The 13,371-nt window shown below is 38.3% G+C and overlaps 1 protein-coding gene across 9 annotated transcripts in view; it reads right to left on the reverse strand.

Annotated features, from left to right (window-relative positions):
• The window catches only part of shank2b (SH3 and multiple ankyrin repeat domains 2b), a 306,872-nt gene that overhangs the window by 79,916 nt on the left and 213,585 nt on the right, over window positions 1-13,371 (reverse strand). For all 9 annotated transcript variants that reach the window (XM_026194603.1, XM_026193999.1, XM_026194263.1 and 6 more), the window contains one exon: window positions 4,118-4,199. In XM_026194603.1, the coding sequence (XP_026050388.1) occupies window positions 4,118-4,199 (82 nt within the window). The remainder of the gene's footprint in view (window positions 1-4,117; window positions 4,200-13,371) is intronic.

The raw sequence follows: 13,371 nt of genomic DNA on the forward strand, positions 1-13,371 counted from the left end.
TAATGGAGTGGAAGAAGAGAGTACCTGTGGATTATGGTATCAAAAATGGTGAAATACAGCAATAAAAACATCATTGTAATGCTTGTAAAGCAATCCGATATGGTTTGGTGACCAATCACAGCGAGTTTTTGAGAATATGCTAAACCTTTCTGTTGGTGAAACTGCTGTTTTGCTGCTATTAGCTAGCGTTAGCCACTGTTAGCCAATATCTTGGAAGTGGATGCAACTTTGTTTGACTCTGATGCTTAGTGAAAAAAACTCATTTGATGTTCGAATCATACCTTACTTACATACTGTAAGAGGAAAAGTTTGACACTAGCTGGCAAAATGTTAGCTTACAACCAGCTGTCGTTGTTGTTCAGACTGCTAGCTCTACGGAGACGGTAGGGTCGCATGTCTAACCTGCTGATAACAAGTAATTGCAAAGCCAGTGTGGCTGTGTCTTTCTTTGGTGTAGGGGACTCCTTTGATGATGTAAAGATCTGTATGATGACACAATGACACAACCTGAAATGTCCCTGCATGCCCATGACTACTCTTCACCTCCACATTTTATAAATTACAAATCCTGTTTTAGGTATATTGCTAGATTTACTTTTTAACATTTTGATGTGCTGCCTTAGATATTTTGGACATGAAATAATTATTTCTGTAATGGAAAAATTGCCCTAATATGTGTAAAATCTAGATAGTCATATGTCTCTGTATTTCTTGTACGAATTTGCCATATTGCTTTTATTCTAGTGTGACTGAACCTTTAATTGCTGAACCATTTTACACATAGTGGTGAATCATTTCTGGGATGGGATTCTTTTTATATCCAAACATGTTACTGAGCTGTTGCCAAATAATCGAATTAACTGCGAGCTGTTCCCCCAGTTTTTAAAGCTTTCAGATCGTAACGTATTGAAAACATATGGATGGATTCAAATGTAAGAAAAGACTCAGATTTAACATTTGATATGTTTTCTTTTTACTAGGGTTTTATAGAATACCTGCATTATACTATTCAGGCTGCCAGTCATGCTTTAGTGCTACCTTCAGCTTAGTTTAGTTTGAGCAGTGTGGCACCTTCTTTCTGTCCACAAACACACAGACCAAGAAAACTCTTCCTGCCTCATACGGAATTCATCAGCCCCCTCTGCCAGTTAAAAAAACAAATATGAATTTTTAACAAGCCCAGAAGGACTGAGTGCCTTAGAAAAGTCAATCTTCCAACAAAAGGGAAAAAGTGCAACACGCCAATCGTCGAGGTTGAGAAAAATATTAGTTATGACACAGTTTGTTCCATTAGTGAGCACAAAAGCTGTCAAAGCTCCATCGATATTCAGGTTAAAGTTTAATTTAAGATTTCCATTGGACTTAAATGTCACATGAGCCTTCAGTCTTTGCCAACTGGTCTTCATCACTGCGGTGTAGACATGATTCACCTTGACCCATATTGGGGGGGAAAAATCCATCGGCATGTTCACTAAATCGTGCCAGAGGAAATCCAGCAGAGCAATGAGAGAAATGTCATTGTGTCCTTCACAGCTTCATCAGCACAGACATTCCAGCATGTCTTTATGTAGCAATTTAAAACTAGCGTCTAGTGGTTACAGTCACTAGAATTATTTGAAACTCTTTGCTTTTTATAAAATAACTGATAAATAGTAATAATAATAATAAGTGGGGATAGGTTAATTGGTTAATCCAAATTGCCACTAGGTGTGAATGCGGGAGTGAATGTGAGCGTGAATGGTTGTCTGTCTCTGTGTGTTGGCCCTGCGACAGACTGGCGACCTGTCCAGGGTGTACCCCGCCTCTCGCCCTATGACAGCTGGGACAGGCTCCAGCGCCCCCCGTGACCCTGAAAAGGAGGAAGCGAATGGACGGATGGATAATAATAATAATAATAAAACCAAAACAAGAAGCATCAGTGATATTTGCTCTCATTATGTGCTTTAGATTTATGAATAAATAAAAAACACTGAAGCATCTTTAAAATATAAAATATCTTAAAATTGCGAATTGGCACTATAGAAATAAAACAGAACTGAAACGAATAGTTTTTCTTTGTTTGCGTTTAAGTTCTATCTACTTTAAAGCATAACATCCACATTATATGACAGACTATTCATCTCTTATTGATGCATTGATTTTATTTTGTGTTCAATTCAGAAAAATGTGATTGTCTTTACTCCTCAGTGCATCTGCTGTAGCTTTTCCTCCTGGACAGACTGACATAGTTTAATCTTTGATACGTATTGTTGGTCGTTTCCACGTAGCAATTTATATCACTGCATATGTTCTGCTTCGATGGATGAGCCACATCTCTGCGAGGACATTCAGCTCACCCGTAGGATTGACTGTTTAAAAAATTGATGTTCAAAGTTCCCGCAAAGCATATCAAGCCCTCTTTCTCTGTCTGGCTCTCTCTCACACACAAACACAAACATGGAAGTGTACATCTTTCTTCATTCCCAACCAACCTTATCTTGAAGTAGATGTGACAGGAGAGACGAGTAAAGGAGACAAGATGGTAAAAACCTTGGGATTCGATGTCAGGTACCATTACACAGAACTTTTCATTTAGCTGAAAGGACACGGTTGCATGCTGATTCCATTTTTGCTACTGTGGCTTTGCTTTTCTCTGAAGAACAAAATGAAGTTTTCTATCCAGAGCTTACTGAAGATTTGTCCATACACTGAAAATACAAATAATGACTTTCTTTATTAGTAAGTTTACTTTTTATACTGAGGTGTTGCTTCTGTGATGGCAAACAGTGAATTAAAATTCATAATTCATTTATGCTGCAGTGCTTGTGGTATCAGGTACAGTGTATAGGTTTACCTATAATAGACCACCATGAGTGAGAATCCTGTAGTGATTATTGATTTCCAGTCGGTGGGCATTTGTTCAAATATTAATTCAACAAGCATTTTTTTTAGTTGTGACCAAAACTAAAATGTCTGTCTTTCAAAACACAATGTAAATATGTCCTGATAGTCTAACCCGAACTTTTTTAAAGGACAGTGTCACGTAATAAATGAATTAAGCCTGTAACTGTGAGTATGACAGAAACTACAACCTCTGAAACCTATACAGACATGGTGGACAAGTGCACTGTCTACAAAAAACTCTGGGCAACTTTCGAACTGTATTTATTGCATAATTTGCCAAATGGTAAATGGACTGGCTCTTCTGTTGTGCTTTTCTATGCAAGACTCAAGGCACATTATCGATCATGTCTCATTCAGCCAGTCACACACACATTTTTTACATTTTAAGTGCTTTCTGTCAACATTCACGCACACATTTAAACTCCAACGAGCGCATAAGGAGTAACTGGGGGTTCAGTATTTTGCCCAAAGATACTTTGACATGCAGACTTGAGCAGCCAGGGATCAAACCACCAACTTTCCAATTAGTAGATGGCCATAGCTACGCCTTACATTGAAGCTTATGCACGAGTTCAGTGCGTATTAGTAAGGTGTGGCTGGTTTCACTCATGTGGCTGGATTCCTGTGTATTGTGTTCATTATACTCATCATATCATACTATTCAATATTTTCCCGCACTGCCAACTTTCATTCTGCCATCACCGCTTTGGCCCAATCACTTTCTGTCTCTATGAGCCAGTCAGCTGATGTCCTGTGCTCTTCTGTCATTCTGTCATTTCAGACTCTTATTTGTGCCACTTTCCTCCTACACCCCTCCACCTCATCCTGGTGAATTATACATCTTCCTCCAAGTCTCCACCAGCTTCACCTTTGCTACTACCACTGTCTAGACTTCTGGTGCTGTCCTGTTTCATACCACTGCTGGACTCCATTTGGCTACATAGCTTCACTGGAGCCTAATAAGTTAGTATAAATAAATTAAGTTGGCATAACTTGTATTTCTTAAATTGACAACACAGAATTTGGATGCTACATTAACATAAAGAGATTTTGTTTCACTCAAGAGATGACAACGAGCTTTCTGAAAGAGACAGAAACATCATGCAAAAGATTAAATGGGAGCTTTGCCAAAGTGCTCTTGACTTTTTGGTATAATCCATAATACCAAAAAGTATGAAGCAAGTTCACACATCCATGGATTTTTTAGCTTGTTTTTTTAAATGTGACTTCTTACCTTGAAGCATCAAAGCTGTCATAGGAGCCCACAGTGTAGTGCCTGAAGAGCTTCCGTCTGTCAGCACGGTCTGCTCGGGAATCTGCCAATTTACAGCAGAACAAGATCAATACCCAAATACCATTCATAGCAGTTTACAAATCAGTGACAGCTGTTAGGAGAGTGGCACTTAAAATATGGCACAATAAGCCCTGCATCCTCTAAAACAACAGCAGAGCAGCAAATATGAACGTAGTCACCTGTATTTGGTTGGAATGTGTTCTTAAAAGAAACATCACACCATCTCGTTCAGTCACATATAAACATGTAAATACAACAAGATGACCCAAAAAAGTTAAATAAGCTCCTCTTCATGACAGTTTCATGCACTGATAGAGACACGGGGGTATGTCATAATACTCCAGAGAACAAGTGCAAAAAGCATAATCAGCATGGATTCAATGTTAATTTTTGTAATTTGAGAAAAGTTTCTTTGTCAAGATTATTTGACTAGACTTTGATTACGTATTGACCTTTCTGTGAAACCTTGATATTAACTAATGGTTTTAACTTCTCTGACACAAATGCACCGACGCATTTCAAGTGAATCCAGAAGTATTTAGATTACATTACATAGTTTTAAACAGATGGGTTACCCCAACATGTTCCCACTCCCAAAGCATAACATTTTACGCTAGGTGACAAATCGTCGGTATATTACGCTTCCCGGCACCCAGCACGTCCCTATATTACGAGAAAAATGAGTGAACATGAAAACCTTTTGCAATGAATCCCGCTTTGATATCGCTTTGGAAAACACTATGTAACGTCATTAAAGTGCTGGTTAGGGTTAAGGATAATGTTAGGGTTAGGGCTGGAATTCATGGCCGTGTATTACCGTGGGAGCGTCATTCTACTGGATTTCATCCATAACCTGGCGCATAGCATAAGAACGCAGAAGGTCACCTTTCACCTCGGGACAAATCTTCACTATATTATGCCTCGGGAGTGAGAACAGGGTTGCCATACTAGAAAAATCCTTTAAAAATCCAATAATAACTGGCTATTGTTAAAAACAATCTGACTCAGGTTGGGAATATCTTCACCTTTAAAACAAAAAAATACTGCGAGGTCTATAATTTTCTGCACAACAACACAATGTTTGCAGTTTTGATCTATCAACTGAGCTACAAGTACAGAACTACACACTTTCACCTTTCATTAAATTGTGTAATTTACTTTTTAACCTCTGAAATTGCACTTCAAACAGTATAAAGACTGTAATTCCTAAGAGTTTGTAAAACCTCCTAATTTGGAAGTTTGATATTGATTACTTGATTTACAATCCACTGTATTTTTCTCCAACAAATTATAGATTTACTTTAATTCATTTTTTTTTAAATCACAAAAATGACTTGTGGGAAAATACAAGATTACAGAATACAATTCTTTCATTAAGGTGACAGTAAGATTTAAGAGTAAACAATTCCAGTTGGTAATAGATTATAGAAAATAGTCAGCGATGGCTGATCAGCTATGCTCCTTCTTGCTAGTAGATACACTATCATAATTCACAGGGTCACAGGAGGTCTCTGTATGTTGAATATACGTATATAACACCACATAAATACAATAAGCAAGCAGTATTCATAAGAAAGAGGCAAATCAGTTAAAATCCCAGCTATCCCAGGGTACACCTGGGACAGGTCGCCAGTCTGTTACAGGGCTAATGCAGAGAGACAGGTATTTGCATTCACATTCACATCTATGGGCATTTTAGAATCAGGAATTACCCTGACCCCACTAACTGCATGTCTTTGGACTGTAGGAGGAAGCCAGAGTACTTGGAGAAAATCCACGCAGACAAAGGGAGAACATGCAGAGTCCACACAGAAGGGTACAGACCAGATGGTGGAGTTGTGGAGACCTTTCTGTGAGGAAACAGTGCTAACCACCGTGCCACTTTATGTATTTAGCTTAATTGGTCCTGTATATCTGTCTATCAAACTGTGAAGTGAGGATCTCTGACCAAATATTGCACTGTAGGTCTGTCCAGAAAGTCTGTACTCAGATATTAATTGATGCTAACAAATGATATCAATTTAAGATACTTGGTAACAACATCAATACCAACAGTGGCATGTTGGTTCCTTTCAGCTGGCATACAACTTCACACAGCACATGCAGACAGACTCTCGTCTCCTCACTAGCAGATGAAGTAGTTAATGTTCATACGACTCAACAACACTTTAGGTGGAATCTCAGTTCAGTAAAGCTCCCATTTCAAAAACACTGAAGTATTAACCAGCTATCACACATGCTAACCTGGCCAGCGTGCACGTGAACACCATTTAACTACTAGCAATTACCCGACAGCCACATCAGCCAGCTGTTATCATTAACGTAGTAGCTTGGACCTTAGTGAGATAAAAGCAGAGTAATTATTGCAGGCTGAACACATCCTGCATTTAATGCTGAGACATGAGCCACAATTACTGCATGGAAACATGGAGACCTGGATGTGTTGCTGGCTGTACAGCTTTACCTGAACTGTGCATAGAGTCCAGAGTGTGGAGAACGTTCAAGCAAATAAAGAGTAAAATACAGAGGACAGCCAGAGAAGAGAGTTTTAGTCCTGATGACGAGGGTTGGCTGTGAGCGATGGATGAAAGAGAGTAAAGGTAAACGGACTGGTCCTCATATAGCGCTTTTCTACTCTGAGCAGTCGAAGCGCTTTATACAAATAATTCATTCACCCAATCACACCATTCACACAAGCACTGTTTTCTAAACTGTTAAGTGCTTACTGTCTAACATTCATACGGCTGCATCGGAGAGTAACATGGAGTATCTTGCCCAAGGATATTTGCCATGCAGACTGGTGGAGCCTGGCATCGAACCACCAACCTTCCGGTTAGTAGCTCTACCACCTGAGCTACAGCTATACATGTAGCTGCCATCACCAGTGTGTGAATGTGTGTGTGAATGGGTGGATGACTGGATGTGTAAAGCGCTTTGAAGTCCTTAGGGACTAGTAAAGCGCTATATAAATACAGGCCATTTACAGCCACCCCCAGAGTCTGCAGGGAGATGTGGACAAGATGTTAAACTTTGTTTTTTCTACTAATAATTTGTGTTTCTTGTTTTGTTGTAGCTGTGAATTTAGCTTTAAAATGCAGGAAGTGACTGGTTTAATTTTTCACTGCTAGTACTGTTTTCACATCTTCTTTAATGTAACATAACTAATACCACAATTTATCCAAAGTAATTCTTTTAAAAACTTTTTTCATAATTTACAATAATTAAGTTACTAATCTTAAACATGTATTATATTAAATCAAACCTATAACTGGAACAAATTGTTGACACTTAACAAGTTAAGTTATTTGAATATGACTTCTTCACTATTGCTTTTCTTGGTGTTAGGACAGGGATAGGGTCAAAATTGCACACTCAGTCAATTAGTTAATGAACACACATCTAAACTATACTACACATTTTGCACATTTTGCATCTTGCACATGTCTTTGTCATGTCTCGTCTATAATATCCTGAAAATAACTTGAACCTGGTATTCAATATCACTGCACAACCCACTTTGCATTGTCTCTGTCCTGTCTTTGTTTATCGTACAGTTAGTATTGTATAGTTAGTAATTAGTACCTTTTTATCCCTTATTTTTAACAACATTTAGCGTGTTATTTATTTGTAATTTCTAGTTTTATATCTCTTGGAGATATATCTTTTATATACTTATATATGCACGAAGGGGGACTTGGGGTGAAACAGCATTTCAGTACACTGTACACTATGTATACTGCTGTATTGACAATTAAGCTCTTGAATCTTGAAAATCAAAAGGCCTCTGCAAAGCCAGAACATCTTACTATTCATCACTGATTGAAGAAAATAAGAACAACCCTAGGTTTCTCTTCAGCACTGTAGCCAGGCTGACAAACAGTCAGAGCTCTGTTGAGCCAACCATCCCTTTAACGTTAACTAGTAATGACTTCATGAACTTCTTCACAAATAAAATTTTAGAGAAAAATAATCATCCCACAGATGTAATATTATCTACAGCTACTCTTAGTACCATTGATGTTAAGTTAGACTCTTTTTCTCCAATTGATCTTTCTGAGTTAACTTCAATAATTACTTCCTCCAAACTATCAACCTGTCTTTTAGACCCCATTCCTACAAAACTGCTCAAAGAAGTCCTGCCATTAATTAATTCTTCGATCTCAAATATGATCAACCTATCTCTAATGATCGGCTATGTACCACAGGCCTTCAAGCTGGCTGTAGTTAAACCTTTACTCAAAAAGCATCTCTAGACCCCGCAGTCTTAGCTAATTATAGGCCAATCCTCCAACCTTCCTTTCATATCAAACATCCTTGAAAGAGTAGTTGTCAAACAGCTAACAGATCATCTGCAGAGGCTTATTTGAAGAGTTTCAGTCAGGTTTCAGAGCTCAGCACAGCACAGAAACAGCTTTAGTGAAGGTTACAAATGATCTTCTTATGGCCTCTGACAGTGGACTCATCTCTGTGCTTGTCCTGCTAGACCTCAGTGCAGCGTTCGATACTGTCGACCATAATATCCTATTAGAGCGATTAGAACATGCTGTAGGTATTACAGGTACTGCACTGCAGTGGTTTGTATCATATCTATCTAATAGACTCCAGTTTGTGTATGTAAATGGAGAGTCCTCTTCACACACTGAGGTTAATTATGGAGTTCCACAGGGTTCAGTGCTAGGACCAATTCTGTTTACACTATACATGCTTCCCTTAGGCAGCATCATTAGAAGACATAGCATACATTTTCACTGCTATGCTGATGACACCCAGCTCTATCTGTCCATGAAGCCAGATAACACACACCAATGAGTTAAACTGCAGGAATGTCTTAAAGACATAAAGACCTGGATGGCCGCTAACTTTCTGCTTCTTAATTATTTCTTCCATTTGCACAACATCTCAAAAAATTCGAAATATCCTGTCTCAGAGTGACGCTGAAAAACTAGTTCATGCATTTATTACTTCAAGGCTGGACGACTGTAATTCATTATTATCAGGATGTCCTAAAAACTCCCTGAAAAGCTTTCAGTTGACCCAAAATGCTTCTGTGAGAATGCTGACAGGGGACAGAAAGAGAGCAGATTTCTCCTTATAATGGCTCCGGCTTCACTGGTTACATCCAGTAGCAAATTTAAAATCCTTCTCCTCACATACAAGGTCTTGAATATTCAGGGACCATCTCATCTTGAAGACCTTATTGTATCATATCACCGTTCCTAGGCTATTTAAAAGTAGTATGGGAGGCTTCAGCTTTCAGGCCCCTCTTCTCTGAAACCAGCTCCCAGCTTAAATTCAGGAGACAGATACTCTCTCTACTTTTAAGATTAGGCTTAAGACTTTCCTTTGTAATAAAGCATATAGTTAGGGCTGGATCAGGTGACCCTGAATCCTCCCTTAGTTACAACAAGACTTCTAGGAGCTTTCCATGATGCACTGAATGTTTCTCCTTCTCCCACCTTTATCGTCTCTCATGTGTTAAGTCACCACTCTGCATTCAATTATGAGATATTATTAATCTCTGGTTCTCTTCCACAGCGTGTCTCTTGTACCGTCTCTCTCCGCTCACCCCCACCTGGTCAGGGCAGATGGCCGCCTTTTCCTAAGCCTGGAGGTTTCTTCCCTTTTACAAAAGGTGCTTGTTCAAAGTAGGCCGTTTGATTGCTGGGGTTTCTCTGTATTATTGTGATTCTTTGCCTTACAATATTAAGCACCTTGAGGTAACTGTTGTTGTGTTTTGGTGCTATATAAATAAAAGTAAACTGAATTGAGTTGAATCAAAATTGCACATTAGTATTTTCCCAGGTTTGACATTCTAGTATCTTGTTTCTTACTACAGGGGTGGGCAGCAACATTAATATTTCCTGGTAAAGTGCTGCCCTGCGGTGGTGAAAGTTTCGAATGCATATTTGAAGAGGATAATTGCCATAAATGTACCACGTATCATAAAAAGGTTCATGTTACCTTGTTATTTTTAAATCCACTTAATCTTGTAGAAGTCGATGAGAAATTAACTGAATATAGTTCAGGTGTCTGAATAAGTACTTTAGATAGTAATAAAAATATGAAAATTATGACAACTTTAAGTTCTTTAAGGCCTTTAAGTTCACTTAACTATATGAAGGCAGCAAGCTTTCTTAACTTTTCAAGTTCAGTTAACATTTTTTTTGTTTGCAATACATAAGAACTAAAAGCAGTGCACAGCAGGCAGCACATACAGTTTAAAAAATATATTTTCTGGAGTTCCAGAGGGTGGCAATATTGGCTAATACATGCACTAATATAAGAGCTGACCGGTAAATGTAGAAATTCAAAAGCAGTGTGTTACATAGTGGAGGCACAGAAGATAAAACAGGAAACATTTTATCGAATGCTATCATTAAGAAACACAAACCTTAAGCTGTAAGAAATCCTGTTAGAAATGCTTTCTCTGTCAGGTCTATTACCCATATACACACTTGTGGAAGGTGTGCATTAGCCTCCACACTCTACTTTAGTGGACTTTAGAAAATGGTGTTGAAAAAGAGCTTTAAAAGAGCTTGATTTAAAAAAGAAGTATTGTGGACACACAGGCTTGAGTAAAGCTGTCTTACTCTCTCAGCAGCGTCTCCTCCCCCTTCTCTCTCTCTCTCTTTCCTTCCTTCACACACTCTCTCTCACACCAGCTGTCACACTTTCACAGAAACTCCATCTCCTCTGATCCGGCTTAGATCTTGTCATTTTTACAGGAACACCCCACCCCCCTCCCCCACAGACTTTATGTCCACATTGTCAAATTGGAAGAGGGAAAATGTGGCTTGAAGTAGGTGATTGGCTGATAAGAGATTAACAGTGTTTATACAGAAAAGAAAGAGGACGATCAATAAAGCAGAGTTAAGAAAAAAAATCATGGAGGAAAGCAGAGAAAGAGGGAGGAGCAAATCTACAACATAGTCACACTCCATAGCAACTGCTGTGTGACTCGGGCCAGCTGGTTTCTATGGCCACAGATCAAGAGATGGTGTGTGTGTGTGTGTGTGTGTGTATTAATGCGTGCTTGTGCATTACCATTAAGAACAGAAAACATCTTTTTCCTTGACTACATTTATATTGTTTTTCCATAAGCTGTTTTTGCAAATGTTTTCTTTTTCTTAACCTAGTCTGTGAGGTAGGAATGTGAAAATGAGACGGGGGAATTGGCACATTTATCCAAAGAGACTCAGCACAGCTTTATTTGGTGACAGCATCATTACCTACACTGTGACATGGAATTACAGGGGAAGTCCCTGTTTTAAGCTGTCGACTTAAAGAGTTTGCTTTCTCTCAGATTATGTGATTTGATTTGTGTTTTTATATAATCACCATCATCCATCTGGCACTTCTTGCACATCCTGTGACTGTGTATTGTCGTCTTTAGTGCACTTAAGCAAAAACCCTTGCAAGCGCTCAAACGCAGGAGCTGGGAGTTTACCTGGACATGAAAAAAGGAGCGCACCTGATTTTAAAATAAAGCCCGGTTGTGAATGACTCTGCACTCTATTTCAGGTCTTTTAATTGTATTGCATGTTTCCAGAGGCCCGTAAACTTGTCAGACTGTTACTAAATACAAAGCAGACAAATATTTAAGACTCAGAGCTCTTAGAGTTTTTAAAACATGCTTGAAAAGATGACAGAATGATCTCTTCAGGGAGGTTTTTCCAAAGTTATCATTTACCAGTTTGCCAGTTACCCATTTAGTTCATTCATTTGTGCAGATGTTTTCAGGGGTCTGTAATCCAGAAAATACTGCAAGTTGTTGAGGTTTAACAGTTTCCCAACAAAACTTAAAGTGTGCTGAAATCTAATATCTGCTAATTAATACTAGAATTTCACTCACCACCTCTACCACTGTAACTATGATTTAGCATTTAGGCTTCAGGTTTGGTGTGCTGGCACAGTTAAGTGTTTGATGTCTGACTTCGTCCTTGCCAACTTCAGTCGATGAACTGGACCCATTTACCGTGTTGGTGGTGTTTGGGGCGATTTTAAATGGAGCTGACAAATTTTATGACTTGCTGAGTCATTCAGAGGTTTGAGCTTCAGTTTGGTTGGAATTGTAACATTTTATTAGTCTGATACCTAAAAAGCAAAGCAACAAAACAACAACATAATAGCAACCAGTTGAGTGTCGTCACAGAGGATAGATGGAGAAAGATTACATTCTCATTTCAACCCTCATATATTCAAAACAAAATACTGCAGCCAGTTTTTTACGTATTTGTCAGATTTAAATGTTTCAGATCATCAAAAAAAATGTTATATTAGACAAAGATTGACCAAAACAAATACAAAATTATGATTTCATATACTGGTGACCCCTTTAATTATGCCACACTATTAGTGTTAGTAAGGCTTTAGGGAATGTATAAATACAGATACATTTATCCATCTGTTACTGTTACACTATGTGTTGCTATCACTGATACTACATCACTGCTAGTAATAATCATAATCAGAACAGTATAGCTGTATTTATAAATGGCACCCAAAGTAATAAATTAAAATATAAATGATGAATTAAGCACTTTCTAATGCCTTAATAATGCGTAATAGTGTGACATTATTATAAAGTGCTACCAATTTATTAAGAGAAAAAAATGTATCCAAACCTAACTGGCCTTATGTGAAAAAGGAGTTACTTTGGACTTTTGGGAAAGCTGAGCTCCGTTTCACTACCTGTACTCGTGTCTCATCATTGTCAGACCTGTTATGTCAAGAAATCACTTAAATAAAAGCTGTGTGACAAAATGAAGGAGGCTGAAAGGTCTCAAAAGCAACACTTCATACAACAATCTAAAAAAATCATCTGAGAAACAAAGACACCAGACAATATTCCTAAATGGAGAAAACTTGGAACAGTGGTGAACTTTCCCACGAGTTGCCTGTCCACTAAAATAAGTCCAAGAGCAACTTATCCAAGAAGAACATCTAATAAGAAAGAGACTGGGCATGAATTGAATGCATGGGAGAGTTCAACAGCTGCTGAGCAAAAAGGTCACTGAAGCTTGTCTCACATTTGTCAAAACAAACATTTTGCCGATCATCAAGACAAAAAAATGACAAAATGGCAGCAGATGTCACTCTTGGACAATAATGTGTTAAAAGAAAACAGTTAAATTAACCAGCATTCTTCAGTTAATCTGACTTAATCGCTCGATGTGTTGTTTTACAATTTGGTT

The sequence above is a fragment of the Astatotilapia calliptera genome, chromosome 1, assembly GCF_900246225.1.
Source record: "Astatotilapia calliptera chromosome 1, fAstCal1.2, whole genome shotgun sequence".
Lineage (NCBI taxonomy): Eukaryota > Metazoa > Chordata > Actinopteri > Cichliformes > Cichlidae > Astatotilapia > Astatotilapia calliptera.